The sequence below is a fragment of the Crocuta crocuta genome, unplaced genomic scaffold, assembly GCF_008692635.1.
Source record: "Crocuta crocuta isolate KB4526 unplaced genomic scaffold, BGI_CrCroc_1.0 scaffold647, whole genome shotgun sequence".
NCBI classification, from domain to species: Eukaryota; Metazoa; Chordata; class Mammalia; order Carnivora; family Hyaenidae; genus Crocuta; species Crocuta crocuta.
Window position 1 is genome coordinate 160,106 of NW_027531286.1, and position 24,506 is coordinate 184,611.

General features: G+C 56.3%; 4 protein-coding genes and 1 non-coding gene across 7 annotated transcripts in view; 1 reads left to right on the plus strand and 4 right to left on the minus strand.

Annotated features, from left to right (window-relative positions):
* RIN1 (Ras and Rab interactor 1) overlaps window positions 1–3,510 on the minus strand; it is a 6,124-nt gene extending 2,614 nt beyond the window's left edge. The window contains exons 1-9 of the mRNA XM_077771427.1: window positions 3,385–3,510; window positions 3,079–3,259; window positions 2,866–2,980; window positions 2,698–2,770; window positions 2,462–2,553; window positions 1,562–2,305; window positions 1,113–1,354; window positions 715–907; window positions 422–573 (exon numbers count right to left, since the gene is read on the minus strand). Of these exons, the coding sequence (XP_077627553.1) occupies window positions 422–573; window positions 715–907; window positions 1,113–1,354; window positions 1,562–2,305; window positions 2,462–2,553; window positions 2,698–2,770; window positions 2,866–2,980; window positions 3,079–3,259; window positions 3,385–3,470 (1,878 nt within the window). The 5' untranslated portion in view covers window positions 3,471–3,510. The remainder of the gene's footprint in view (window positions 1–421; window positions 574–714; window positions 908–1,112; window positions 1,355–1,561; window positions 2,306–2,461; window positions 2,554–2,697; window positions 2,771–2,865; window positions 2,981–3,078; window positions 3,260–3,384) is intronic.
* Window positions 3,511–4,462: 952 nt separating this feature from the next.
* BRMS1 (BRMS1 transcriptional repressor and anoikis regulator) lies at window positions 4,463–11,476 on the minus strand. 3 transcript variants are annotated; one of them, XM_077771386.1, is made up of 11 exons: window positions 11,369–11,476; window positions 9,726–10,027; window positions 8,602–8,747; window positions 8,424–8,514; window positions 8,203–8,330; window positions 7,950–8,029; window positions 7,765–7,861; window positions 7,081–7,173; window positions 5,897–5,961; window positions 5,407–5,446; window positions 4,463–5,012 (listed from the first exon to the last, which is right to left on the minus strand). In XM_077771386.1, the coding sequence occupies exons 2-11, from the start codon at window positions 9,809–9,811 to the stop codon at window positions 5,005–5,007; spliced, it is 834 nt and encodes a 277-aa protein (XP_077627512.1). In that variant the 5' UTR covers window positions 9,812–10,027; window positions 11,369–11,476; the 3' UTR covers window positions 4,463–5,004. The 3 variants fall into 3 exon arrangements, with proteins under 3 accessions (XP_077627512.1, XP_077627511.1, XP_077627513.1); XM_077771385.1 differs by having other exon boundaries at window positions 5,897–6,022; XM_077771387.1 differs by lacking the exon at window positions 9,726–10,027 and having other exon boundaries at window positions 5,897–6,022.
* A 292-nt stretch (window positions 11,477–11,768) lies between these two features.
* Window positions 11,769–13,965, minus strand: B4GAT1 (beta-1,4-glucuronyltransferase 1). Its single transcript, XM_077771426.1, has 2 exons — window positions 12,870–13,965; window positions 11,769–12,635 (listed from the first exon to the last, which is right to left on the minus strand). Exons 1-2 carry the CDS (start codon window positions 13,923–13,925, stop codon window positions 12,444–12,446), a joined length of 1,248 nt encoding a protein of 415 aa, XP_077627552.1. The 5' UTR covers window positions 13,926–13,965; the 3' UTR covers window positions 11,769–12,443.
* Window positions 13,966–14,431: 466 nt separating this feature from the next.
* Window positions 14,432–14,513, plus strand: TRNAS-GCU (transfer RNA serine (anticodon GCU)). The gene has a single exon. It is a non-coding gene; the product is annotated as a tRNA-Ser (tRNA).
* An 8,093-nt stretch (window positions 14,514–22,606) lies between these two features.
* The window catches only part of SLC29A2 (solute carrier family 29 member 2), a 7,695-nt gene continuing 5,795 nt past the window's right edge, over window positions 22,607–24,506 (minus strand). Inside the window, exons 11-12 of the mRNA XM_077771444.1 lie at window positions 24,266–24,465; window positions 22,607–23,718 (exon numbers count right to left, since the gene is read on the minus strand). Coding sequence (XP_077627570.1) covers window positions 23,607–23,718; window positions 24,266–24,465 — 312 coding nt within the window. The 3' untranslated portion in view covers window positions 22,607–23,606. The remainder of the gene's footprint in view (window positions 23,719–24,265; window positions 24,466–24,506) is intronic.

A 24,506-nucleotide genomic window follows, 5' to 3' on the forward strand; every position in this document is an offset into this window, starting at 1 on the left:
GGCAGCCTGACTCCAGGGGAGGGCAGAGCCCCAGTTGGGAGCTGGAAGCCAGGACTTGGGGCTTGAGCTTGCCACCCGTGTCCCTTTCCCTCCCCGTGTCTTGTCTGCTTCCTCATCTGTAAAATGGGGATAACAATGGTCCTACTTCGGAGTTTCTATGAAGCTGCGGGGCTGAGCCCCTGGAGCACGGAGCGCATGGAATGCACCCTGTCTAGAAAGGCTAGGCTTTGACATTGGGTCCACACAGGGTGCTGTTTCTCCAGCAGGGTGATGTAGGACCAGCTTTTCCCCTGCTGGGTCTCACTGGGAAAAGGGGATTATGCAGGAAGGTGCCAGAACCAACCTGTACCCCTGCCCCCAACCCTGTTCCCCAGGGCTGGGTGGGGGTGGGGATGGTGAGCGGATGTGGAGGCCCCATTACCTGGAAGCTCTGGGTGGCAGGCGGGCGGCGCTGCTCCCAGAGGCTGAGGGAGCGCTGCAGCTCCTGCGAGGGGCTCATGGGGAGCGTGGGGGCCTGGTCCAGGCCACTCAGCAGAGCCAGGCTGGCTGAGAGGCTGGTCAAGTAGTAACCGCCTGGGACACGAGGGGAAGAATGTAGCTCAGGCTGAAGGTAGGTGACCCTTCTCCGCCCCACCACTTGCTCGGGGCCATGCGGCTCTAAGGCCCCCCGGCCCCCCACAGACAGGGAGGTGGCCCGTGGAGGAGCTCCCTCACCCTCCCCGGTGAGCAGGGTGGGCTCCAGCAGCTCTGACATGTACTCAGCCTCCAGCAGCAGCTCGGGAAGGTCGCACTGGGCCAGGACGAGGCTCAGCAGGGGGAGGAACTCATCTGCCCCCGCACTGTCCCCTGTGGGGCGGTAGACAGGGAGCTTCAGATTCCTCTGGGGTCCCAGGGGCAGTATCCACTCCTTGTCTCGGACAGTGACCCTCCCCTCCACCCGCTGGGCCTTGGGTGATGTGGTCTCTATAGCAACCACAGACAAGGGGCTGTGGAGAGGATGCTGGACTCTGGGCCTCAGTTGCACCATCTGTGAGATAGGAGTGTTGGATCCGTCCCCCCATCTCTGCTGTTCTGGAATCTCTGCCCCAGGCCCCCCCCCCCCCCCCCCTNGCGCTGGGTGAGTAGGCACGGAGCAGCTGCAGCAGCTTCTGACGCACCTGCTCCATCTCTCCCGGGGAGGGCAGGCTCAAGTGGGACCCGAAGGCTTCAGGGCCCTGGGACCGAGCCCGGCGGAGGCCCTCAGCCAGGCGGCCCAGGGAGCCATTGGCAGAAAGCCGGCGCCGCAGGCGGGCCGCCAGGATGGGCCTGAGAGGCTTGAGCACGGAGCGATGCAGAGACTTCTCCAAGATGTGTTCTGCGGAGGAGAGGCAGGCCCGGGTCAGGCGAACCAGGGGCGGGTGGGAGCCAGCGTCCCAGGGAGGGGCGTGTAGTCGGGGAGCGAGAGAGATGAAAGGGAGGGGGAATCTTGGGGAGAACAGCGGCGCGGGGGAGGGGGGACTGGGCAGAGCTGGCATTAACGGAGAGATGGGCCGAGCCTGTGAAGCCTGGGCCAGAGTCTCACCCAGTCTCTCAGGCGGTAGCAGCTTCTCAGGGCCCAGCTCTGCACTTAGCATGGCTCGAGCCCGGCTCAGCGCCTCTCGGACACCTTGCAGCTCCCGGGGCTCCGGGCCGGCCCGCACCTGGGTCAGTAGGTCCTGCACCAGCTGGCCGACAGCTGTGTGTCGGTCCTGCACCAGGGCCGCCACGGCCCGGCCCACCTGCCGCTCCGGCGCCAGCAGGGAGCAGAAGGCGGCGCTCATGGACCGAAGCAGGGGCCGGTGGCGGTGGCGGCCCAGGCGGGGTGAGGTGGCTGGGCTTCCCCCAGAGCCCGGCGCCCCCTCTTCTTCTGAGCTGCTGGGGGAGCCACAGTCTACCTCCTGGAGGGAGGGCAGGGGTGGGAGGCTGGGGCTGGCATTCCCTGGCACACGGTACCCCACGGAGCTCTCCCTCCGCAGAAGCTGGTGAGGGGGTAACCTTTCTGTCTGGGTGGGGGCTGCCCCCGGCGGCACGGGGACCGGGGGAGGTGGCACGGCAGGTGGAGACAGAGGGCTGGAGGTCTCCGTGGACACACGCACTTTGAAGCTCCTCTTGAATTTCTCCCGCTTGGTGGGGCCCAGGTCCCCTGGGAACAGGGGATTGAAGAAGCACAGGGCGGCTCCTGTGCCCTGGTCCAGCTCCTGCGGGGACCGGGGCTTCAGCCGGGGCAGCAGCGGGCCTTCAGGAGGGCCCGGCTGAGCCTTGGCATTGAGGGAGGAGCTCCAGAACTCTAGGGAAGAGAAAGCAGTTGGGGCCTCAGGGAGGTTTGGGGAGGGTGCCCAACCGAGGGAAAAGCACAGGCTCAGGCTGTGTGCCCATGTGCCTTCTCTTTCCCTGTTGGCCTCAGCTTGTCCATCTGTGCAATGGGTAGCAGAGAACCCCTTACCAATGCCCAGATGGGAGATGGCTTCCAGTTCCTTGTGGGTGGCTGCCTGGCAGATGGCTCTGGGGAGCTGGAGTGGGAGCAGAAGGATGTCCCTGAGGCCAGAGAGGGAAACAGAAAGCCAGGGGTGAGGGATGCTCAGGGCTCTGGGGGCTAGCAGGACCCAGAGGGGCTGGGAGGACAGGGTGTCCCAAGGAGCAGGGACCAACGGACACCAGGCGCCCTGCGGCCAGGCTCACCGGGTATGACAGTAGGCGCAGATGAGCTGGACCAGGTCTGGGAACATGAGCTCTGAGCCCTCCAAGGAGACGCCTGAGAGATGGGAAGCGCGGTTGTTCTCTGGGGAACAGCCCTGTGCCCTGCCCTGCCTGCTTCCAGCCCCTGCCCCCCAGGCCAGTCCCGCTCACCCCCAGGGCTCTCCTGGATGTAGTGGCTAGACACAAAGGAGGGGCCGCTGGCCTCCGGCAGCCTCACGCACAAGGCTTGGCACCCACGAGTGTTAGATTTCCGCACCAGGAACGTCTGTAAGGGACACGGGTCGCGGGTTCGGGACCTCTGTGTCCAGCCTCTCTCCCCGCCACCCTCCGCTGGCCAGTCCTAGGGGCAGGGGCCAGACTCACCCCCGGGGGCTCGGTCCTCAGCACATGCAGCGCGGCCGCTGCGTTGGCTCGCAGCTGCAGCCACACCGGCCGTGTGAGCAGCAAGCGCTCCCGCAGGCTCACGGTGCGCCCGGGCCGCTGGGGTCCACCTGGCGGCCCCCCGCTGGCCCCAGGCACGTCGTAGGGCGGGTCCCGGGCTGGCCTAGGGGTGGTCACCAGATTTGAGCAGGGGTGGGACCCTTGCCCAACCCTTTCCCCCTCCTCTGCCCTGGGGCAGGCTGCCCGTCCCTCCCTGCCCCACTGGGCTGCCCTTCCAACTTCACTAACTTTTGTCTCTCCAGGTGCCCAGGTGCGAAGTTGGACAGGCTGGGGGTTCCGAGAGGGCCTGCTTCTGGCTCCCCAGGAGTCTCCATGGCTGAGAGCTCCTTCGGTTTCTCCCGGTTTCTCCCAGGACTCAGGAAGAGAATCCAGCCCCCAAGGCAAGAGCGCGCTCACATTCCCGGCGGTGAGTAACACTTCCTGAGGGCGGATCGCCCTGTCACGCCCCGCCAGTTAACTCTTGTGTGTCCACCACTCAGCCTGGGCAGTGCCCACTTCTTCTCTGTTCTGGGCCCAGTCTCGGAGGACAGGGCTGCCCTCCGCACAAGTGCCACTCTGAGAGCCCCAGCTGCCGCTGCCGCCTCCGCACAGTGCATCCTGAGGCCTTTCCAGCCTCCTCAAAGCACACGGGCAGGCAGGAAGGGGTTAAGCGGGCCCTTCTGGGTCCCCATAGGCCCAAGTCTTGCCTTTGGGGCACCTTTAAGTCTGTGGTCAATTGCTCATCAGTGCGTGGTCTTGGGGTCAGCCCTGTGGGAGAGCACCCCCTACCGGTCACAGATGACTGACTCATTCCCCAGCCCAACTTGGGTTTCGGAATTTCAGGTTGTCATGGAGAAAGGATGCTGTGTCTCCATGGAAACTAACCCTTTTGCTTAACTGAGGTTCTGGGGGTGGTTCTAGAACTTGGNGTGCTGCTGCTGCCGGCTGCCTCCTACGCACACAGGCCCTGGCAGCCTGCCTTACCAATCTGCCAAGTGACTGGGGCAGGTGCAGACATGACCCAGTCTCCAAGCACAGAGCACACAGCCCCCTTCCCCACCCCAGGACACGTGGTCTGCCCATGCCACATGTTGCTTCAGGCTTTGCTCCCGAGCCCCTGGTCATCCAGGGCCCAGTCCCCCCCCTCTGGGGGGTATGGTGGGAGAGTTCCCCCTTACCCTGTCTATACCCCAACTCAGAGTTGGTAGGCTCCTGCTGTAGGGAGAGGTACCAGGGACCTGAGAAGAGACTGCCCGACTCAGGAACCCCTCCCCGCCATGGGAGCCCTGATTCCCTTGAAGGTAAATCAAACACACGTAAGTCATGCCAGGGTCCCAGGAAAGGCTTTAATTCCAGTCCCTGAAATCTGGGAGACAGGTACCAAGAACCTCCTTGAGAAGACTCGGGGAGCCTGCCTTTTCACCTCCAGCAACAGCCAGGAGAGACAGGCCCCCAAAGTAGAATTTCTGGCTCAGAGTTCCCACGAAGTGGGGCCCAGATCACTGGCTCAGGGACTGGTCCGAGGTCAGCAGGGAGGGTGTTGCTTTGGCTTTAGATGAGCCACACGTTCTTTGTCTGGGAGGGGACAGAGGAGGCCTTCGGGAGGGGGAGCTGGTGGGCTCACTGGGGACGGAAGAGACCGTCCTGCCTGGCTAGGGCAGCTCTGGGCCACGGCTGTGCAGGCCTCCCAGGAGGCCAGAGGAGTCCAGACCAGTGGTGGCTGGAGGGGAAGGCCCGGCAGCAGCGCTGGGGAGCTGGCTGCCTAGCCCTGAGGGGTTTGTCAGTCCGCCTTCCCACAGCAGAGATGCAAATCCCAGGGTTGCTGCCAGCCGCTGGAGGGGACCCTTGGCTCTGAACAGCAGAGCAGGGTCATGGTCCTGAGGGAATGCAGGAGGGGAAAAGCGCTGCAGGTGAGAAGGTGAACCAAGAAGGGAGGAGCCCCATCGCCTGTGGAGGGCTGGGAGGAGCGGCCTGGGTCTGGCCCAGGGCAGCTCTCCAGCCCCGGGCCCACCCGGCCCACCCGGGCTGCTAGGGCCTAGCATTCCAGGCCTCCCTGACCAGTCCTGGTTGCGGGGGGCTCCACCCCCTTGCCCCATCGACCTAGAGCATCCCCACCCCCAACCCTGGCTCCCGCTCCCCAAACTCCCAAAGTGCCCTCAGACCCAGACCGTTCTAGCTGCGGCCACGGATCTGACACAGCATGGCCTCTTTCTAGGAGGTGGGGCTGGGGGGGTGCGCAGGAGGAGGCTGAGCAGCTCCTGTGCTTCTTACCATCTGCTTTTCTCTTCTGAGGGGACACAGCTGCCCTAGCCTGGATGGGTGAGAAGAAAGCCCCCCTTGAGAGCCTGCCTCCAGCTTGGCAAGGGCCCTCCTCCACATCGGCTCTCTGGGGCGGGGGGCTGCCAGGTCAGTGTGGCATCGACATGGGTGGGGAGCATGAGACCCTTTCTAGGCAAGGCTGTGGTGTGGTCTCCCGTCCGAGGCCGGCCCAGGCCGGCTGCCTTCCCGCCTTCCCTCCTGCCCCCATCAAAGCCTGCCCCGGAACGAGGGCCGACTCGGACTAAAAGGTCCCTCTTACAGGGAAGCCTCAGGCAAAGGGGGGCCTGTGAGCTGGCGGCAACGCCAGGGGACCGGGGCTGAAGGCAGGACGTGCTGCAGGGCGAGCAGAGCTCCAGGCCCTCAGGGAGCCCGCGTGTGGCAAGCCTGCGAGACCACAACAGGCGTCGGAGAAGCACGGGCGGAAGGAAGCAGGTGGCCGCACCTTTTTGATGGCCGTCCAGTCCTCCAGGATGTCGATCTCCTGCAGCATGTACACGATGTAAGGACCTGCAGCGGGGGTCAAGGAAAGCAGGAAGCCCAGTGGAGGGGTAGGTGACAGGCCTCTGCCCTTGGGGAAGGGGCTCAGGATTAGGGTTAGAAAGCAGGCTCTGCCTCCTACCTCCTGGTTCCCAGGTTCTTGGGGTGAGGCCTATGGGGGGTATGGAGCTACACCCCTACCCACCCTGGGCTCCCCCTCACCTCTTCTCTCCAGTTTAGAGGTCAGCAGGACAACACCCCTCCCACCCACTCAGGGCCTTGCTCCTTCTATTTCGTCCCCTCATCTGGCCCCTTCTTCACATACATTCCAATCCCTTCCATTGTGGAGACAACCCCCCACCTTGGTCTCATGCTCCCCTCTGGGGACCATCTGCTCTGTCCTCTGTATGTGACATCTGCACGCTCTCACCTCCATTCACCAGTCAAGGCCTTGCAGCTTTCTCCTCCCTCCCTGTCATCACCGGGCAGCCAGCGCCACGGGAACCCGAGACCCCAGAACACCCGGCATGGGGGGCAGGACATGGAATTCCATTCACGTCCGCGCCGCACTGCGCCAGGACAGTTACAGGCGCAGGAGGCCCTGGGCTGAAAGGGCTCATGCCTAAGGTGACAGGGAACTACTCCTCTATGGGATGTGGGTGCCCCCAGTTTAGGCCACGGGGGTGCCGAGGAGAGAGAAGCCATAGCCACTGGAGGGAAACCAGGAGAGGCTTCACAGAGGTGGTCACGTGTGAGACAAGCACCGGCCCGGCAGAGACAGGCAGCAAGGCATTCCGAGGGTGGAAAGTGGGGCCGGGGCGGGGTGGTGGGAAGTCTGGGGCCTGTACTGGATGGGGCGTTGTGGGAAAAGCAGAAAGGCCTCAAAGGAGATGCCACTCAGGAAGTTATGGGGAGTCACTGAATGAATGGATGCTTCTGTTTCTCTCTGGTCCACACAGCCCAGGAGAGACCCAGGGCCTCACAAAAACTCCCTGACGCTTGGATTTGCCTGGACAGGGCCACGGGAGGCCAAACGACGACAAATGCGTGTAGTCTGACTCTGTCTGCCGTGTCCCTCCACCCCCTTCCCCTGTCTGGAGCTACCCCTGACATCCTGCCCAGTTTGGACGGCGGTGGGCAGAAGGATACCAGAAACGAGAGGCGCCTTCTTCCTCTTGCTGGACGGCAGAGAGTCCCAAGTCTTTGTGCTGCTTCCGGCGTGCAGTCTGTCATCCCACCACTCTGTGCCCCCAGACCCGGAGTTAGGGGTGAGGTGCTGGCGCCCCCGGGACACCCTGCCCTTGGAGCCTGGGCCCCCCCGCGGGAGCCAGGCCGGCCCCTGACCCTTCCTGCGCTTCCCGGGGCGGTAGGGAGCACCCCGGCCCGGGGCGTGGAAGCCGAGCTCAGGTCCAGAGGGCACAGCTGTGCAGGCCGGGGAGAAAGGTCGCTGCACTTTGCTGAGCCCGTTTCTTCATTTGTTTAGGGGACAGTGGGACCATGACAATTCTGGCCTCTTTAGGCCCCCATGCAAACACAGGCGCCGTGGACACAGAAGGGACTGTGGCTATTGTACGGGGGGGGTGCGTCAGAACGACAGCTCCTGTTCTGGAAAGAGAGCAGGGGCCGAGGAAGGTACGGAGACCCGTTCTTTGTGAGCCTCCACTGTCCACCAGGCACTGGGCCGGGTCCTTTCTGTGCCTGGTTCCACTTAGTCCCCTCAGTGACCCCAGGATGCAGGTCCTCCTCCAGGCCCCTCGTGCAGGCAGGGCGGCAGAGGCCCCGCCGGGTGGGGGGCCAGGGGGACGGGCAGAGCAGGGCCCAGGGCAGCCTCACCAGAGCTGATGTCCAGGCTCTGGCGGTCCTCTTCCAGCCTCTGGATGCGCTCCTGCAGCTCGCCCTGCAGGGTGTCGTAGAGCAGCAGCTTCTCACTCTAGAGGGGGTGGGGCCGCTCAGCAGGGCGGCAGGGCCCAGCCACTCCCGCTCACCTCCCCTACCTCACCAGCGCCCACCCCCTTCACCTCCAGGTGCTGCTTGGCTCCCTGCAGCTCACACTCGTACTTATTCCGGATCACGTCCAGGCAGAAGCCCTTGTAGATCCCTGCAGGGGGGAGGGAGATGGGAGGCCCTGCTTGGCCAGGGCCCCCGGGATCCAAAAGAGGGAGCCAGGAGCAGGGCCAGGCAGGGCAGGGATGAGAAGAGAAGGGAACAGGGAGCCATGGGCTCTGGCAGAGGAAGAGGGAGGGGCTCCAGAGCACAGGACAGCCCGCAGACCTGCCACCTGAATGCGGATCTTGAGGCTCCGCTGCAGCCCCCCCAGAGGCTCTGTGTATTCAGGGGCTCTCTCAGCCCCCACTTCCTCCAGCCGCACCCTCAGCTGACTCAGTCGTTCCCTGAACAACCTGGGAAGTAAAAGGCAGCATGTGTTTGTCCATTAAACACCTCAGAAGGCGCCCCAGGAGCGCAAAGACCCAGCCCTAGACGCCCCTGCTCACTTCTCCTTCAGCTCCGAGAACTGCTTCTCCAGGTCCAGCATCTCGTTGACGCACTCGCTGCGACGCCGCTCGTAGTCCTCGTCGTCCATCTCTGAGACGAGAGGCCAGTCAGGGCTGGCTGGGGCCCAGTGGGTGGGCACGGGGGTGTCCACACGTGGCGGGGGGGGGGGGGGCTCACCTGAGCTCTCCTCCTCTGACTCAGTCTGGCTGCCGCTCCGTTCCTCCTCGCTCTCTTCCTCCTCCCCATTCATCTCAGCGGCTGAATCACCCTCTGCTTCCATCTCTTCTGTGTCTTTGCTTGGAGGCTGGACGGGCATCTGGGCTCTGGGAGGAGGAGGGGAGCCATCACTTGCCACTGCCCTTAGCTCCCAGCAGGAGAGTGGCCCTGCAGGGAGTCAAGCCAAGCCCTGTCGGTACATCTCCCAGACGCCCCGGGAGCCATGGGAAGGCTTGTAGCTCGGACACTGTTGGTGGTCCCAGTGTGCGGAATGCCGGTCAAGGGGAGGGTCCAGAAGATGGGAAACCCCAAGGATGGGTTCCCCACTGCCTCTGGGACTGGCCCCAAACTTGTGGCTGTACTGGTCCATCCTTCTCCCCGCACCATCTAATGGTCAGTCGTGAAGCACACCACTCCTTCCTCCTCTCCACACCTTCCTGTTGACCCCTCTGCCTGGAATGACTCACTTTTCTATTGGAGAACATTCTGCAATCCTCTTGGCCTCTCATGGTGCTCTGGGTCAGAGCCTCAGGCTAACAGCGTCCCCATTTCCACTGCTTTTCCAGCTCTCCCTCCTGATAGCTCCTTTCCATGAAACTTCAGACGTGCTCAGTGCTACCCCGCCACTTAGAAACAGTAGAAACCCAAGACCTTGCCCCATTCCACTTAACCGCTCCCCACCTCCCACCTCCCAGCTACACTTCTCAAGGCTCTGGCTGTTCCTACTCTTTCACCCCCCAGGGTGTCCCATGCCATTTCTCTGTCGTCGCCCTCAGCTGAGGCAAATCATGTGGCCTTAAGAGACGACCTCCTTGTTTTAGTGCTTATCTTAGTTGACTTCTCAGCAACAATGAACACTGTTAATCATCCCTTCTTTTTTTATACTCTTCTAACACTTATTAGAGGCCTAACACATGCCAGGTACCGTCAGACACTACGGCAAATGCTGTGCACAACGGGGCAAATAAACAACTTGAGATAGACCTGAAGTTCCCAGGTTCCCAGGAGAGAGAGGCAGAGAAGTGGACTGTACTGTAGTGTGAGAAGAGTTAAGCCTGGGGAGGAGGGGGCAGTCAGATTGCAACCTGGAGCTTGCTCCAACAGTGAGGGCGTGCAGACAGATGAGCTGGGGCGGCTGGGGAGGGAACTTTCCAAGCAGAGTGAATGGCATGGACAGAGACCCCCCAAAACGAGAGACAAAGGGCAGGGTTGGGGGCCCCCAAGTCTAAGCCTAGAGAGAAGCCTGGGCTGCAGAGATCTGATGGTCATCAGCATATAGTGAGTTCTTCAGGCCTTGGGAGAGGGTGCAACCAGCAGGGTGGAATGTGTGGAGAAGGGGTCCATGACGGAACTCCTAGGGTCACCCAAGGGGCAGATGATGAAACCCCTGCAAAGGAGAAGAAAATTAGCGAGAGGTGGGGGAGGACAAACTCAGTCACGGGGAGAAAGAATTGCAGGAGGAAGGAGTGGTGACAGTGCCACATGCTGCCAAGAGGTCACCTAAGAGGAAGCCTGAATAGTCCTCTCAACAGATGGTGTCTCTGCCTACTGGAAGCTTCTATTTCACAGTCATGTTCTTCCACCGTCTCTGGGCATGGCTCTGCAGTCCTTTAGACGCACACAGACACCACTCCCTCCGGGAAACCCTATTTGTTTACATGTCCTCTCTGCCCATTTCCATGTCTGCCCAGCCAGGCTGTAAGCCTCACAAGGGCAGGGATGCACATATACCTTATTCATCCAGCACAGGACTTACTCACTTCACGGCTAGTGGAGGTGCAAATACAAATTAAACAAAGCACACTCTTGGGGATCCTGGGTGGCTCAGTCAGCTGAGTGTCCGACTCAGGTCATGATCTCACGGTTTGTGAGTTTAAGCCCCTCGGTGGGCTCTATGCTGCCAGCTCAGAGCCTGGAGCCTGCTTCGGATTCTGTGTCTCCCTCTCTCTATACCCCTCCCCTGCTCATGCTCTTTCTCTGTCTCTCAAAAATAAACATTAAAAAAAATTAAAGCACACTCTTTCAGGCCAAGCATTTATTTCTTGGTTGCCCCGGGGCCCCATACTGGTAGCAAACCACAAAGTGGTAACTTTCCTTGACACCAATTCTAGTTGTGTAAAATAACTGGCTCACAGTACAAACGATCTGAACCTGACCTGAAAACCCTCAGCTCTCCAAACCAGCCTCATCCTTCCCATTATCAAGCCCCAGTACCGGCAGTTCCCAAAATTTGCAATCCCTCTTCGTTGTTTTATATATACATATATATATTTACGTTGTCTCCAGCTGTCTCTGATTCTCATGAGTGAGCTAAGTTAAATCACTACGTCCCCTCCTTATTATCCCGGACGCAAAAAGAGGATAACCGTTGCTATGAGAGTGTTGTCCGGATTGCACGGGATAAGGGATGGAAAAGGAAACTGTAAGGCTCTGTGCACACTTAATTTCTATTTTTAGAAAGTGAGCAAGCATTTCGAGGGTAGACCTCCACGGAAGGCCTATTTTTCTCCCTCGAGGAAGCCAACCCAGACCCCGCGCGGCGCGGCGAGCCAGGACCCTCCCGCCCGGTTCCATCCCCGTCTGCGCCGGCGCCGCGGGCGGGGCAATCACTGGCCCCGCGGCTCCGCACGCGTCCGGCCCGTTAAGTCTCCGCTTCCGCCCTGACTGGGCCAGCTGCGACCCACGGGCCAGAGAGGCCGAGCCAGGCGCCGTGAGCAGCGTTACGCACCGCGGGGAGTGCGGCCTCCGGGCTGACGTCTGAAGCTCCCTAAGAGGTGCCCACTGCTGCCAGGCTCCCGGAAGCGTCGAGCCCTTCCCTCTTCTCCGGGAGGCGGGGCCCGCCGCACTTCCGTATACGTAATCAGGAGGCGCCCGTCGCGGAGCTCACAGCTGGGCTGCTGGGGGCTAGGCATGCTGGGATACCGCGGGGCCGGTCTCCATAGCAACCGGCCGAAATTCGCGCAGGCCTTCGGCTGGTGGAGAAGGCCCGTGTGGCTTTCGTGCTCTGCTGTCCGCGCCCTTTGGTCGCAGCTACCTCCTTCCCCCGTCCCCACGCCCCTCGCGTGAAAGGGAAGAACCCGCGTCCCCACCCCTGCCCGCCGGGTTCAGGAGAGTAATGGAGCCAGCTGTAGGTGTGAACACTCATTTATTTACATACGGTCACCGGTAGGCAAATAACCCAGCCCAGCCTATTCGAGGGTACAGATCTGGCAAAGAACCTGCAGACCCTTCCTTCCTCTACAGCTCCTGAAGGCGGAGGCCTGGAAGAACCGGGAAGTTTAGGCTTCTGCCCGAAAGCTAAGAAGTGACTTCAACGCCTCCGTCTGATTTCTTTCCAAAAAGTCCCATTTTGTTAAGTACTCCGACTTCCCAGTTCTGCCCCATTCATACTTTTTGCTCTCCTACTGCCCACCCACCCAAGATTGTTAATAATAATAATAATAATAACAACAACACTGTAATAATATTAATAATACTTCACATTTGTACGAAGCTTACAGAATGTTTTCACATGTAGCATCTCATCTGAGCCTCCCAACAGTTCTGTGAGGTAGGTATTTTTCACCTCCCTTTTTACAGATGGGATAACTGAGGCTCAAAGAGGAAATGGGATTTGCTCAAGGCCACACAGCTAGTTAGTGGTAAAGCTAGGACTTGATCCCAGCACCCCATATTCAAGTCCAGTGTTCCAACACCACAGCTACCACTGCAAAGTGGAGTGACATTTCTTACCCCTGTCAGGCCTGAGGGACGGCCTCAGGAGGGAAGAGGCCGAGACTTCTCGGACTAGGGGAGGGAAGGGCTCAGCAGTGACGAGGGGAGTCGGGGTACTTGGCCTTCAACTCCTGTTTGAACTGGCGGTAAAGGATCTTATTGTGCTGATTTTCGGCCTCCTTTTGGGGATGGAACTTCAAAGCTTCCTTGAAGCCCTTATGAACCAGGAAACCTTCGTTCAGCACCTCGAAATCAAATCCTGCCACGTGCAGCTCACAGGCCTGTTGGGGGAGAGACAGGTCAGCGAAGTCGGATGACATTTCTAGGGCCAAGACTGACATCCCTCAAGCCTCTCTCCAGCGCCCCTACTCCTCCGGAGGCATCCTGGATCTTCCATACCATCCAGCCACCTCCTGACCTAGGACTGTCCTTCCTCATTGGCCAGGACTACTCATAGCTACCAGAGCCCGCCATTCTTCCCGCCCCGTTTCCCCTGGCCTCTCCCTGATGGGCACCTGGCTGATGCGATTGAAGCCGTACTGCCGAAAGCGCTCGTCGAAAGTGGGCACCTTGCCTCCGGCCACGTAGAATGGTTCCCAGGGGTCCTGCCAGGGAACCACGTAGGCAGGCCTCAGCAAGGTCTCTTCTGGCAGGTTGACCCAGCGGGAGTAGTTGGTGGGCGCCTGGCAGGGCGTGCACAGCCCGTAATAGAAGGGCCGCACCTCGCCTACTTGATAGAGCTGCAACAGCTCGTTCTTGTTCGTGGGCATGCGGCGTGCTCGGCGGATCTCAAAGGCAGGCACCACCAGCGCCGTGCCCGCCCACTGCTTGCTCTGATCCAACATTTCCCTCAGGCCTCTCCACAGCCCCTCGCTGGGCACCATGTCCACGTCGATTACCAGGGCATAGTTGGCCCCCTCACGAGCCAGATTCCTCAGCAGATTATTGGGGTAGGAGACATTGGTGCCCAGCGCATAATTGATCCCGGGCTGGGCCACCCTGGCCAGCTTGTCAAAGACCTCCTGGCAGGACCGCAGCAGGGCAAACTCCCCCGGTTCCCGGGGATCGGGCACAGCGGCCTCATAGCGCGAGGGGCACACAAGGTGCATGGCGACCCTGGCGCGCATATCAGGGCAGTGGCTGCTCAGCGCGTAGGTCAGCACTGTGGCGAGCTGCGCCTCCTCCTTGGTGGCCGCGAACACCGACACCGACAGCGGGCCCTCCCAGCGCTCCAACAGGCCCGACAGGTGCAGCAGGTTGTCCACGCTGGCGTGCGTGGCCAGGATCACATCATTGGGGTCCATGGTGGTCTTCAGGAGGCCCCTGTAGACTCGGTAGTCGCCACTGGCGTCCAGGACGCCTCCAGAGGCCAGAGCGGTACGGAGCTGCGCCTTGACCTGGTCCACGGACCGCGGGGACGGGGGAAAGAACTCGAAATACTGGTCTTGCTCCTCCTGCCCGTGCAGCCCGGACAGCAGCGACAGGTAGAGCAGCTGCAGCATCGCCACCAGCATTAGCGCGGCCAGAAGCAGCTGGTAGAAGGCGCACCGGATGGCGTAGGACATCTGCATGGCTCTCGGGGCTCCGAGCGCGCAGCAGGGACCACCGGGCCGCANCGAGGCGAGCCGAGCCCCGCGTAGCATCCCCTCGCGAGAGGGGCTCGGGGTGCGCCAGCTCGCCCCCTGCGCGCGGGGAGGAGCTACTGCATCCGCCGCCGCGCCGCGCTCCGCAAACCCTGGAAGTGCCCGCGGCCGCGCGTGCCGGGTTCCCAGGGATACGCACCCCTCCCTCCAGGTCGGTGCGCGACCCCCTGGACCAGGCGCGTTCCGACACCTCGGCGCGCACGCCCCCGCCTTAAGGAGGGGCAACCGTGGCAGAGCTCGGTTGCAACTTGGTGCAGGATGGCGCGGGTTCGCGGCTGCGGCGCGCGGGAAGGAACACAAAAAGCCCCTTTCCTCTCGCCGTCGCTCCTTCCTCTGGCACCTACGAAATCCACGCTGAGGAATGGATGCTGAAGGCTCGGAAGGTGCGGAAGAGATGAGAGATAAGGGCGTATGGAACGGGGTGCTTTACGTGGGACGAGGTGGCCGAGTGGTTAAGGCGATGGACTGCTAATCCATTGTGCTTTGCACGCGTGGGTTCGAATCCCATCCTCGTCGGTCGCGTTTTACACGAGGTGAGGTGTGTACTTTTCTGCCTTCCGATAGGAAGGGGACCAGAGGTTCGGTGGCACCCAGAAGACCCGAATTGGAATTCTGGCTGATCCCGGATTGGGAACCAATATATTATCTGCAGTAATTAGAGAAGCCCCTCGGGAGGTGGCACTCGAGTATCTAAAATGGTGGGTTTTGGTAGTGGTGTGTTTGATCACTTAAGTTATTACTCTTTTCAGCCCACTGATTCCCTTCCGGCTAGCAGTTCTCCCAGAGCCGACACCTTGTGTCCACACACCTCTCCCCCACCTCCCCAGCACACGCATTTAAAGCAGGAGGCCTAGAAAATTCAAACACTAGCCAACGTATACAGAAGGCGCTTAATACGTGTTTGTGAAATAATTGATCCATGGACTTTTTAGAAGAGGAAAGTCTGGGGAAGGGCAGGTACTTCGACTGCCCGATCAATTATGCATAATAACTATTCCACCTCTGTGAATCTTGGGAAAGTGCTTTGGGGCAGACTAGGAAGGGCCTCCAATGGCCAGGACCAGGTGGTTTGCCCCTCCTCTCCACAGGCAGGAGGAAGCCAAGGTTGTAGAATTGAAGAGTGACCAAGGGACCTATATTCTGCAGCCCCAGCAATAACACCTACTGAGCTCTTGCTCCGCACCAGGGGCTGGGTTAGGCGCCCCTGATGGGGCTTGCAGGACACTGACGGGTACTGTCTTTGAAGGTTTTCACTGGTGACCTGTGCTGGGCGAGAGCAGAAATGAATGTGCAGACCCTTTTAGCACAAGTCTTGCAAACCGAAGCTTGGACGTCAGATTTGGTGCTATTAGGCTGCTTGGTGTTGAAAATAACCGTCTGAATCTCATTAGTTGTTCACTTTGGTGAATCAAAAGATTTCACGCAAAATCCCCATTTCCATCTTCTGTGTTAAATTCCGAAAGGTCTGGCAGTTCCAGGCCTGCATTTCCACAGGGTGACAGTCAGCCAGGAGGTAAGAGTAGCTCACCGTTTGCAAACAGTTTTCTCTTTGCCAGAGTCTCAACCCTGCGCCTCCACTGCTCACCCTGGCCCTCTGAGCATTTGACTTTCATCTGCAGCACTCACACAATACTACTTCCTCTGAAGATCTGTCCAGGCATCTGCTTACAGTCCCTTCGACCTCCCCCCCCACAATGCTAGCCACATCGCAGGCAGCAATCCGTGTTTGTTGAATGAGTGAATAAGAAGCTTTGAAGTGTCCCCAGTGGCCTTAACACAAGGGGAGACTGAAAAGTAGTGACTGGGCCTAACTGAGGTGTCAAGATCAAGGAAAACCGCATAGAAAGCTCAGAGGAAGGCCTACAGACTGCTTTTGTGGGCAGAAAGGCCTGGCTGGCGAGAGGCGCGGTCTGTGACGGAGTAGAGCACAAGAGATTCAAAGACCAGAGTTGAAAACCACTAATAAGGTGTCTGCTTTTCACACACATAACTTTCTGCATCTCCTCCGTATGGCCGTTCCCGATTTATCTAACGTTTTATAATAAACCTGTAAACCAGCAAGTAAAATGTTTCTCGGAACGCTGTGATTTGCTCTGCCAAATTAATCAAATCCACTGAAGGGGCTTCTAGAACTTCTGATTTAGAGCCAGTTGGTCAGAAGCGCAGGTAACAACCTGAACTTCCAATTGGCATCTGAAGGGCAGGCGGTGTGGTGGGACTGAGCCAGTAAGCGTGGGATCTGATGCTTTCTCCAGGTAGATGGTGTCAGAATTGAGTTGCACTGTAGGACACTCAGTGGGCGTCAGAGAATTGCTTGGTGTGGGGGGAAAACCCACACATCAGAATTGGTGTCAGAATTGTATGTATAGAAATACAACTGAGTTGGGGCGCCTGGGTGGCTTAGTTGGTTGAGCGTCCGACTTTCGCTTAGGTCATGATCTCACAGTTTGTGGGTTTGAGCCCCACGTCAGGCTCTGTGCTGACTGCCAGTTCAGAGCCTGGAGCCTGTTTCAGAGTCTGTGTCTCCCTCTCTTTCTGACCCTCCCCTGCTCACGCTGTCTCTCTCTCTCTCCTAGAAATAAATAAAAATATTAAAAAAAAAAGAAATACAACTGAATTTTGTGTGTTGATCATGAATCCTCCAATTATGTCAAATTATTTTTTTAATGTTTATTTTTGAGAGAGAGAAAGAGAGAGAGACAGAGCACAAACGGGGGAGGGGGCAGAGAGAGAGGGAGATACCGAATCTGAAGTGGACCCCAGGCTCTGAGCTGTCAGCACAGGTGAGCCACCCAGATGCCCCTGAATTTATTTATTAGCTGTAAGTGTAGGTGTGTGTGTGTGTGTGTGTGTGTGTGCGCGCGCGCGCACGCATATATGTTGTGTGTATTCTTCAGGATTTGTTTTCTGTATATGTGTGTATTATATCATCTGTGAATATGGATGGTTTTACTTCTTTCTGAATTTGGATGCTTTTTATTTCTCTTTCTTGTCAAATTGCTGTAGCTAGAGTTTCCAGTACAAAATTGAATAGATGAAATGATAAAAGCGGGCTTTTTCCTAATCTTCAGGAGACGATTTCAGTCTTTCAACATTGAATATGATGTTACCTGCGGATTTTTCATAAGTGTTCTCCATCAGGTTAAAGAAGTTCCCATCTATTCCTTGTTTGTTGAGTGTTTTTATCTTGAAGGGGTGTTGGATTTTGTCATATTTGTTTTTTGTTCCTGTATCAATTGAGAAGATTTTGTGGCTTCCCCCTTCATTCTATTAATATGATATACTACACTAATTGGTTCTTGTATGTTGAACCACCTTTTATTCTGCAGTGGATCATGCTTGGTCATAGTATATAATCCCTTTAATGAGCTATGGGTTCCGTTTGCTAGCATTTTATTGAAATTTTTACATCTATATTTGTAAGGGATATTGGTTGCTAAGTTTTCTTATGATGTCTTTATCTGGCTTTGGCATCAGGGTCATGCTGGTCTCATAGAATGAGTTAAAAAGTGTTTCCCCGTTTTGTATTTTTTGGATTAGCCTGTGAAGTAATCTGGTCCTGGAATTTTCTTTGTTGGGACATTTCTGATTACTGATTCTATCTTGTTACTTGTCATAAGTATGTTCAGACTTGCTATTTCTTCTTTAATCAGTTTTGGTAGTTTGTGTGTTTCTAGGATTTGTTAATTTCATCTAGGTTTCTTGTTTCTTGGTATACAACGTAGTATTCTCTTCTAATCCTTTTTATTTCTGTATAATCAATAGTAGTGGTCCCACTTTCATTTCTGATTTCTTTTTTTTTTTTTAAGTTTTTAAAATGTTTTTATTTATGGGGCACCTGGGTGNTTTTTTATTTCAATAATTTTAAGGTCCTCTCTCTTTTCCTTAGCCAGTCTAGTCAAAATGTTGTCAATTTTGTTGATTGTTTCAAAGAACCAACTTTGTTTCATTGATTTCCTCTGTTATTTTTCTATCCTCCGCCCTAATATTTATCATCTTCTTCTTTCTGTTAGCTTTGGGCTTAATTTGCTCTTCTTTTTCTAGAAGCGTAAAGTTAGGTTAGTGATTTAGTGATTTGAGATCCTTTTCCTTTTTTTTTTTTTCCTCTCTACAGGCCCCGGATATCAAGAACCTCATACCCCACCAACTGAGCCAGCCAGGGGCCCCCTTCTTTCGTTTTAATGTAGGCATTTACAGCTAGAGATTTCCTCTCAGCATTGCTCAGGCCGTGTCCCATAAATTTCCGTGTGTTGTGCTTTCATTTTCTTCTGTCTCAAAGCATTTTCTAGTTTCTCTTTTGATTACTCCCTTCCTTCCTTCCTTCCTTTCTTTTTTTCTTTCTTTCTTTCTTCTTTCTTTCTCTCTTTCTTTCTTTTCTTTCCTTTGTGGGGAGATTTTAAAGGTAGTTCTTTCATTTTTTTTTAAATATTTTTATTTCTAGGAGAGAGAGAGAGAGACAGCGTGAGCACGGGAGGGTCAGAGAGAGAGGGAGTCACAGACTGAAACAGGCTCCAGGCTCTGAGCTGGCAGTCAGCACAGAGCCCGACGCGGGGCTCAAACCCACGAACCGCGAGATCATGACCTAAGCGAAAGTCGGACACTTAACCGACTAAGCCACCCAGGCGCCCCTTTCTTTCATTTTTTACAGTAGGATAATTACAAATTAATCATAGAACATAGTATATATTGTGTAGATTCTTTTTTTCAAAGAATTGAAGTGTAGTTGACATACAATGTAATGTTAGTTTCAGGTGTACAACAGGATCCCACAGGTCCACATATTACTCAGTGCTCACCACATCCGTCACCGCACAATGTTATAACAATATTATTGGCTGTATTCCCTATGCGGTACTTTTCATCTCCGTGGTTTCTTTGTTTTATAACTGGAAGTTTGTACCTGTTCGTCCCATTAGCCTGTTTCACCCACCCTGCCAGCCCCTTCTCCTCTGACAACCTCTAGTTCGTTTTCTGTTTTATGGATCTGTTTCTGCTTTTGTTTGTTTATTTTGTTTTTTCAGATTCCACATATGAGTGAAATCATATGGTATTTGTTTTTCTCTGTTTGACTTATTTCACTTAGCATAATGCCTTCTAGGTCCTTCGATGTCATTCCAAATGGCAGAGCTTATTCTTTTTTATGGCTGAGTAATATTCCACTGTGTGTGTGTGTGTGNAGAGAGAGGGAGATACAGAATTGGAAGCTAGGCCCCAGGCTCTGAGCGAGCTGTCAGCACAGAGCCTGACGTGGGGTTCAAACTCACAAACTGTGAGATCATGACCTGAGCTGAAGTTGGACACTTAACCAACTGAGCCACCCAGGCGCCCTTATTTTTTATTTTTAAAAAATTTTTTGATGTTTATTTATTTTTGAGAGAGAATTTTTGAGAGAGAGAGACAGAGCATGAGTGGAGGAGGGGCAGAGAGAGACACAGAATCCGAAGCAGGCTCCAGGTTGTCAGCACAGAGCCCGATGCAGGGCTCGAACTCGTGAGCCATGAGATCATGACCTAAGCTGAAGTCGGACGCTTAACTGACTGAGCCACCCAGGAACCCTCACATCTTTTTAATCCATTCATCTATCAATAGACATTTGGGCTGCTTCCATATCTTTTGACTCCTTTTTTAACCCGTTAGTTTAGGTATGTTGTGTAATTTGCACACATTTGTTAAGTGTCCGCTTTTTGTTATTGATTTCTAGTTTCATTCCATTGTGCTTGGAAAAGATACTTTGTAGGATGTAAATCTTTTAAAATGTAATGCAGGGTTTTTTAAAAAAATTTTTAATGTTTTATTTATTTCTGAGAGAGAGAGAGAGCGTGATCAGGGGAGGGTCAGAGAGAAAGGGAGACACAGAATCCGAAGGAGGCTCCAGGATCTGAGCTGTCAGCACAGAGCCCGATGCAGGGCTCGAACCCACAAACCCTGAGATCATGACCTGGGCAGAAGTCAGATGCTTAACCAACTGAGCCACCCAGGTGCCCCAAATGTAATGCAGTTTTGTTTGGTGACCTAATTTATGATCCATCCTGGGAGAAGGAGGTCCGTTCTGGTGTTTGTAGGTGAGTGGTCTACATGTGTCCGTTTGGCCTTGCTGATTTACTGTGTGCTCAGGTCCTGTGTCCTTGTTGATCTTCTCTCTGGTTGTTTTGTGTTTCATTGAACGTGGGGCATGGACGTCTCCAACTCTTCTTGTAGAAGTGTGTATTTCTCCTTCAGATTTGTCCATTTTTGCTTCGTGTTCTTTTAGGATTGTGTTATTAAGTATGTGTTTATAATTATTATATCTTCTTGATGGATTTACCCTTTTATGAATATATAACATCTTCGTTTGTGTCTTAAATATTTCTTGATGTAAAGTCTACTTTGTCTGATACTAGTATATTCACCCTTGCTGCCTTTTGGTTACTATTTGCGTGGAATACCTTTTCACATTCTTTCATTTTCAGCCTATTTGTGTTTTTTGCTCTAAAGTGAGTTTCTGGCAGACAGCATACTGTTAAATTATTTTTTAATGTTTATTCCTTTTTGAGAAAGAGAGAGCGGGGGAGGACCAGAGAGGGAGACACACACACAGAATCTGAAGCAGGCTCCAGGCTCCGAGCTGTCAGCACAGAGCCTGATGCGGGGCTTGAACTCATGAACCGCGAGATCATGACCTGAGCTGCAGTTGGACGCTTAGCTGACAGAGGCACCCAGGGGCCCCTGGTTAAATCATATTTCATCCATCTGACAGCCTCTGCCTTTTAATTGGAAAGTTGAACAAATTCACAAACCAGGAGGCTTCTTGCTCATAAGAAGGTGAGAAACTAGATGGTAAGGACTGGTTTCTCAAATGCTTGTATCTCTCCACCAGGCCTATCTCAGTGCTTGCCACATCGAGCCCCTACAAGTGTTTGCTGATGGCACCTGACTGCTTCCGAGGGAACCTGGGCCTGCTGGCGGAGCTGTGTCCGGCCGGGGAGGTGGCAGTGCCCGGGGGACTGGGCATCAGGAGAGGAAGGGGCAGGTGCAGCCCATCAGCCCCAGTATTTGTTTCCAGCATCGAAGGCCAGCTACAGACTGATCTAATGGGCAGGCTGGGCTGGGAAGGAGGATGGGAAGAACGAACTCCAGGCTGTGACATCATAAGGACCTCTGCGGGGTGAGTGCCCTCTTCCGGGGCCTGTCCTCCGCTGCTTAGCCCAACGTGGGCTTGCTCCAGATGACCATGGACCGGCACCCGTGTGTTCTCTGGGACTGTAGCCTGGGAGCGTGGCCCTGGCAGGTCTAGGGAGCTTTGGGTTCAACAGACAATAGTCTGTGAAGGTGGAGAAGAAGGGGGCCCAGGAAGTGTGTGGTCCTGTGCTCACGTTTCCTGGTCCAGGAGTACGGCTAGGTCTGGTGGTCCGTGCTGGGTACCTCCAGGATTGCAGCCACTGTTTGGTAGACTCAGTCTGTACTCAGCCCCGGCCTCTCCCTAGGACTCCGCACCTACGTCCCGATGCTCACTGCTTACAAACAGAAGGGCCAGGCTGTGACCCCAGAATGCTAGATCAGCTCGCAGGCATTTAACCGCCGAGTTAAGTGACCTCTGAAGAGGCCACCACCCTTCTTCTCTCCTGGATCTCCTCCTCTGTCTGACTCCCTATTTGGATCTCATCACTAAGGTCCTTCATCATTTGTCCCCAACCCACTGGCTGCAGCCTGATCTTCTCCCCCTCACTGTCTCTCACATCCTAGGGGCTCCCCCACCCCCAATCCCCTGGGTGTTCTGGGTCCATGCCTTCCACCCTCCTGGTACCTCTGCCTGAGATGCCCCTCCCCCACCTCAGCCCAGGAAACTCGTTTTTCTTCTCTTGAGGTCCAGCTTGGGGGGAGGGGGACACCTCCACGGGGCTGCCACCCTGACTTCCAAGAGGAGTCCAGGCACCCTTTTTTGGAATCTTACATTACGTACTTCTGCAGGGCCCTCCCAGCCTCCATCACCTGCTACATTCTGCTTCCTTGGCCTTGGGAGCAGGGACCGTGTCTCCTTTGTTTCAGGGTCCCCAGACCAGCCAAGGCCTGGCACAGTGAATAGTGGTCACTTGGGGGCTGCCCTGGGGCTTTATTTCAGCTACCAAGGTCATATCAGCCATCTTACCTCTGAGCAGGGACCCTGTGGTGGCTCAGCGCCTGGTATATAATAGCTGCTCAGGGAATGTTCATGGAAGGCAGGCGGGCAAGTGAACAGAAAGGCGGGTGCCTCTAAAGCAAAACCCTTTGCTGTTCTCTGGGCTGGGCAGGGTGGTACAGGTGTGTGGTGGAGCAGGCCTCTCCTCCATCCCTCCAGGAAATTGGCTGACCGCCTCTCTGAGGCTCCATTTTTGAGACGGGGGCCCTGGGGAGGCAGAGGACAGCAGTGCAGGGGGAGAGCAATAGTTGTCCCTGCAGCCAGGTGCTCTGTCCAGGGGCACAGGCCATCATGTGGTCAAGAGGGCCCAGCAGAGGGATGCCCACGAATCCCTGCCCCTCTCAGGGCCTCAGTCATCCCGTCTGTCAAATGGGTACAAGTATCCCTACCCTACCCAGCTTATCAAAGCTGATAGAGTTCGAAGCACTTTGGAAATGAAGACTCGGTGAATTGATTATACAAATGAAGAAGGTTGTTATTAGACCCAGGAGCAGATTTGGAAGGAAAACAGCAAAGATACGGAGCAAGTGCTTAGGACTCCTGCCTCGAGCCTCGTGAGGGAAGGGGAAGCAGGTAGTGGGCAGGAAGAACAGCACCTACAGGGAGGAGGGAGGTGGGGGCTGGGTCCCGGCTGGGCCACGGACCAGGTCACTTCCCCGTGAGACTCGGTTTCCTCACCTGTACAGAGGGCCAGCACAGTCCCTGCCTGGCTCGCCTCAAGTGTCTCAATGTGGCTTCAGTGAGAGAACGGATGTGGAGGAGCTTTGCAAAAAGTCAAGCATGGTGCGCGCATGTAGGCCACCCGCAGCTCCAGGACCCAGGCCCAGCTGGGCTCTGGGGAGCGGGGACAGCGTCCAAACACTGTTTGAGGCCCGGAGGACCCTTTGAGTACCTTCAGATCCCTAATGCCTGTTCCTCTCCCTGCTGCCATCAGGCATCCTCTGATCATGGAGTCGCTGGGCACCAGGGAGGGGAGGAACTCCTACCCTGGGCTGGCCCCCACTCTCACTCTGAACCCGAGGCTGGGCCACACCAGCCACACCCGTGGCAAGACCCTGCTGGTGGCCTCCAGTCCCCACAGATTAGCAAATGCGTCTCTTGAAATTGACAAATGTACTCTCGATGGGGAGGAAGGGCCATGGTCCTTGGGCCTCTTTTCCCTGATCGGCACCTGTGCAGTGAGGTCTCGTGTGCCTCTGAAGAGTCTGTCTGTGTGATTCAGCTCCATTGCTGGGTGGGGGTTAGAATGACCGCTGGTGAATTCTTCCTTGCAGCTCCCCGATGGACACCAGCCCGGGAAGGAGAGCAGCACCCACCTCCACCTGGCACTTGCAGACTGAGGGGCACCAGCCCAGCAGAGGCTTGGGCCCGGCTCGCCATTCCCCCTGCACAGGGGTCTCAGCTCTGAAGGGGTAGTGAAGAGAGAGCTGTGGGCGAGCCCTGGACGGAGCACTTCAGAGCAACGCCTTGAAGAGGAAGGAGAGGGCAGCTCCACAGGAGAGCCCCAGGGCCAGGAAGAAGGTCATGAGGGTGCCGGCCACCTCCCTCTCGTGCGGCAGCACCTGCCTAGAACACACAGTAGGGGCTCTTAGAAAACATCGGGACGAACCTGGACCAAGCCCCAGTGCCCTGTACCCCCCCTTACAACAGGACACCTCACTTCAGTTTCCTGATCTGTCAAATGAGGCCACTGACTGGGACATCTCTCAGCCCCTACAAGTCCGGCATTATAGGATTCTAGACTCCACTGCTTTCCCTCTATGGATTCTCAACTCCATCGTCCCTAGATTAATAGTCCGTGAACCCCCCACTTTTGATCAAAACCTTAGCTCCCCTCCAACTGAGGATTTAGGGGGAGTAGCTGGGCCCTAAGGAATGATGGTTCAACCCATTTGTTGGGGAAACAGGCCCTAGAGGAGGCCCTAGAATCAGCGTCTGGGCTACTTGATGGGCAGGAACCTCCCCGGTTGGGGCTTCCTCTCCCTTCCTGCCCCGGGGAGAAGGCCTGACCTGACAGTGGCCAGAAGCAGAGGGGACCCTCTCCTGTAGGCTGTTGCCCTCAAAGCGCTAGCCCACCTCCCCACGCCCAGGCCCACCCTCTGGCCCCCCAGACCTGGGCGCCAGGCACATGGTAAGGGACATCAGGTAACCATTGGAAACTGCGAAGAGCAGCATGAAAGTGATGAAGTAGGCGTCCTGCGGGAAGAGGATGGGCAGCCGGGACCTCTCGGGCACGTGGCACAGCATGAAGAGCGGCACAAACAGGACACGCAGGCAGACGAGCAGGGGCAGCAGCCGGCTGTCCTCATCTGGCTGTGGCAGAGGCGGGGGGGGGGGGGGGGCCCCGGGGGCCC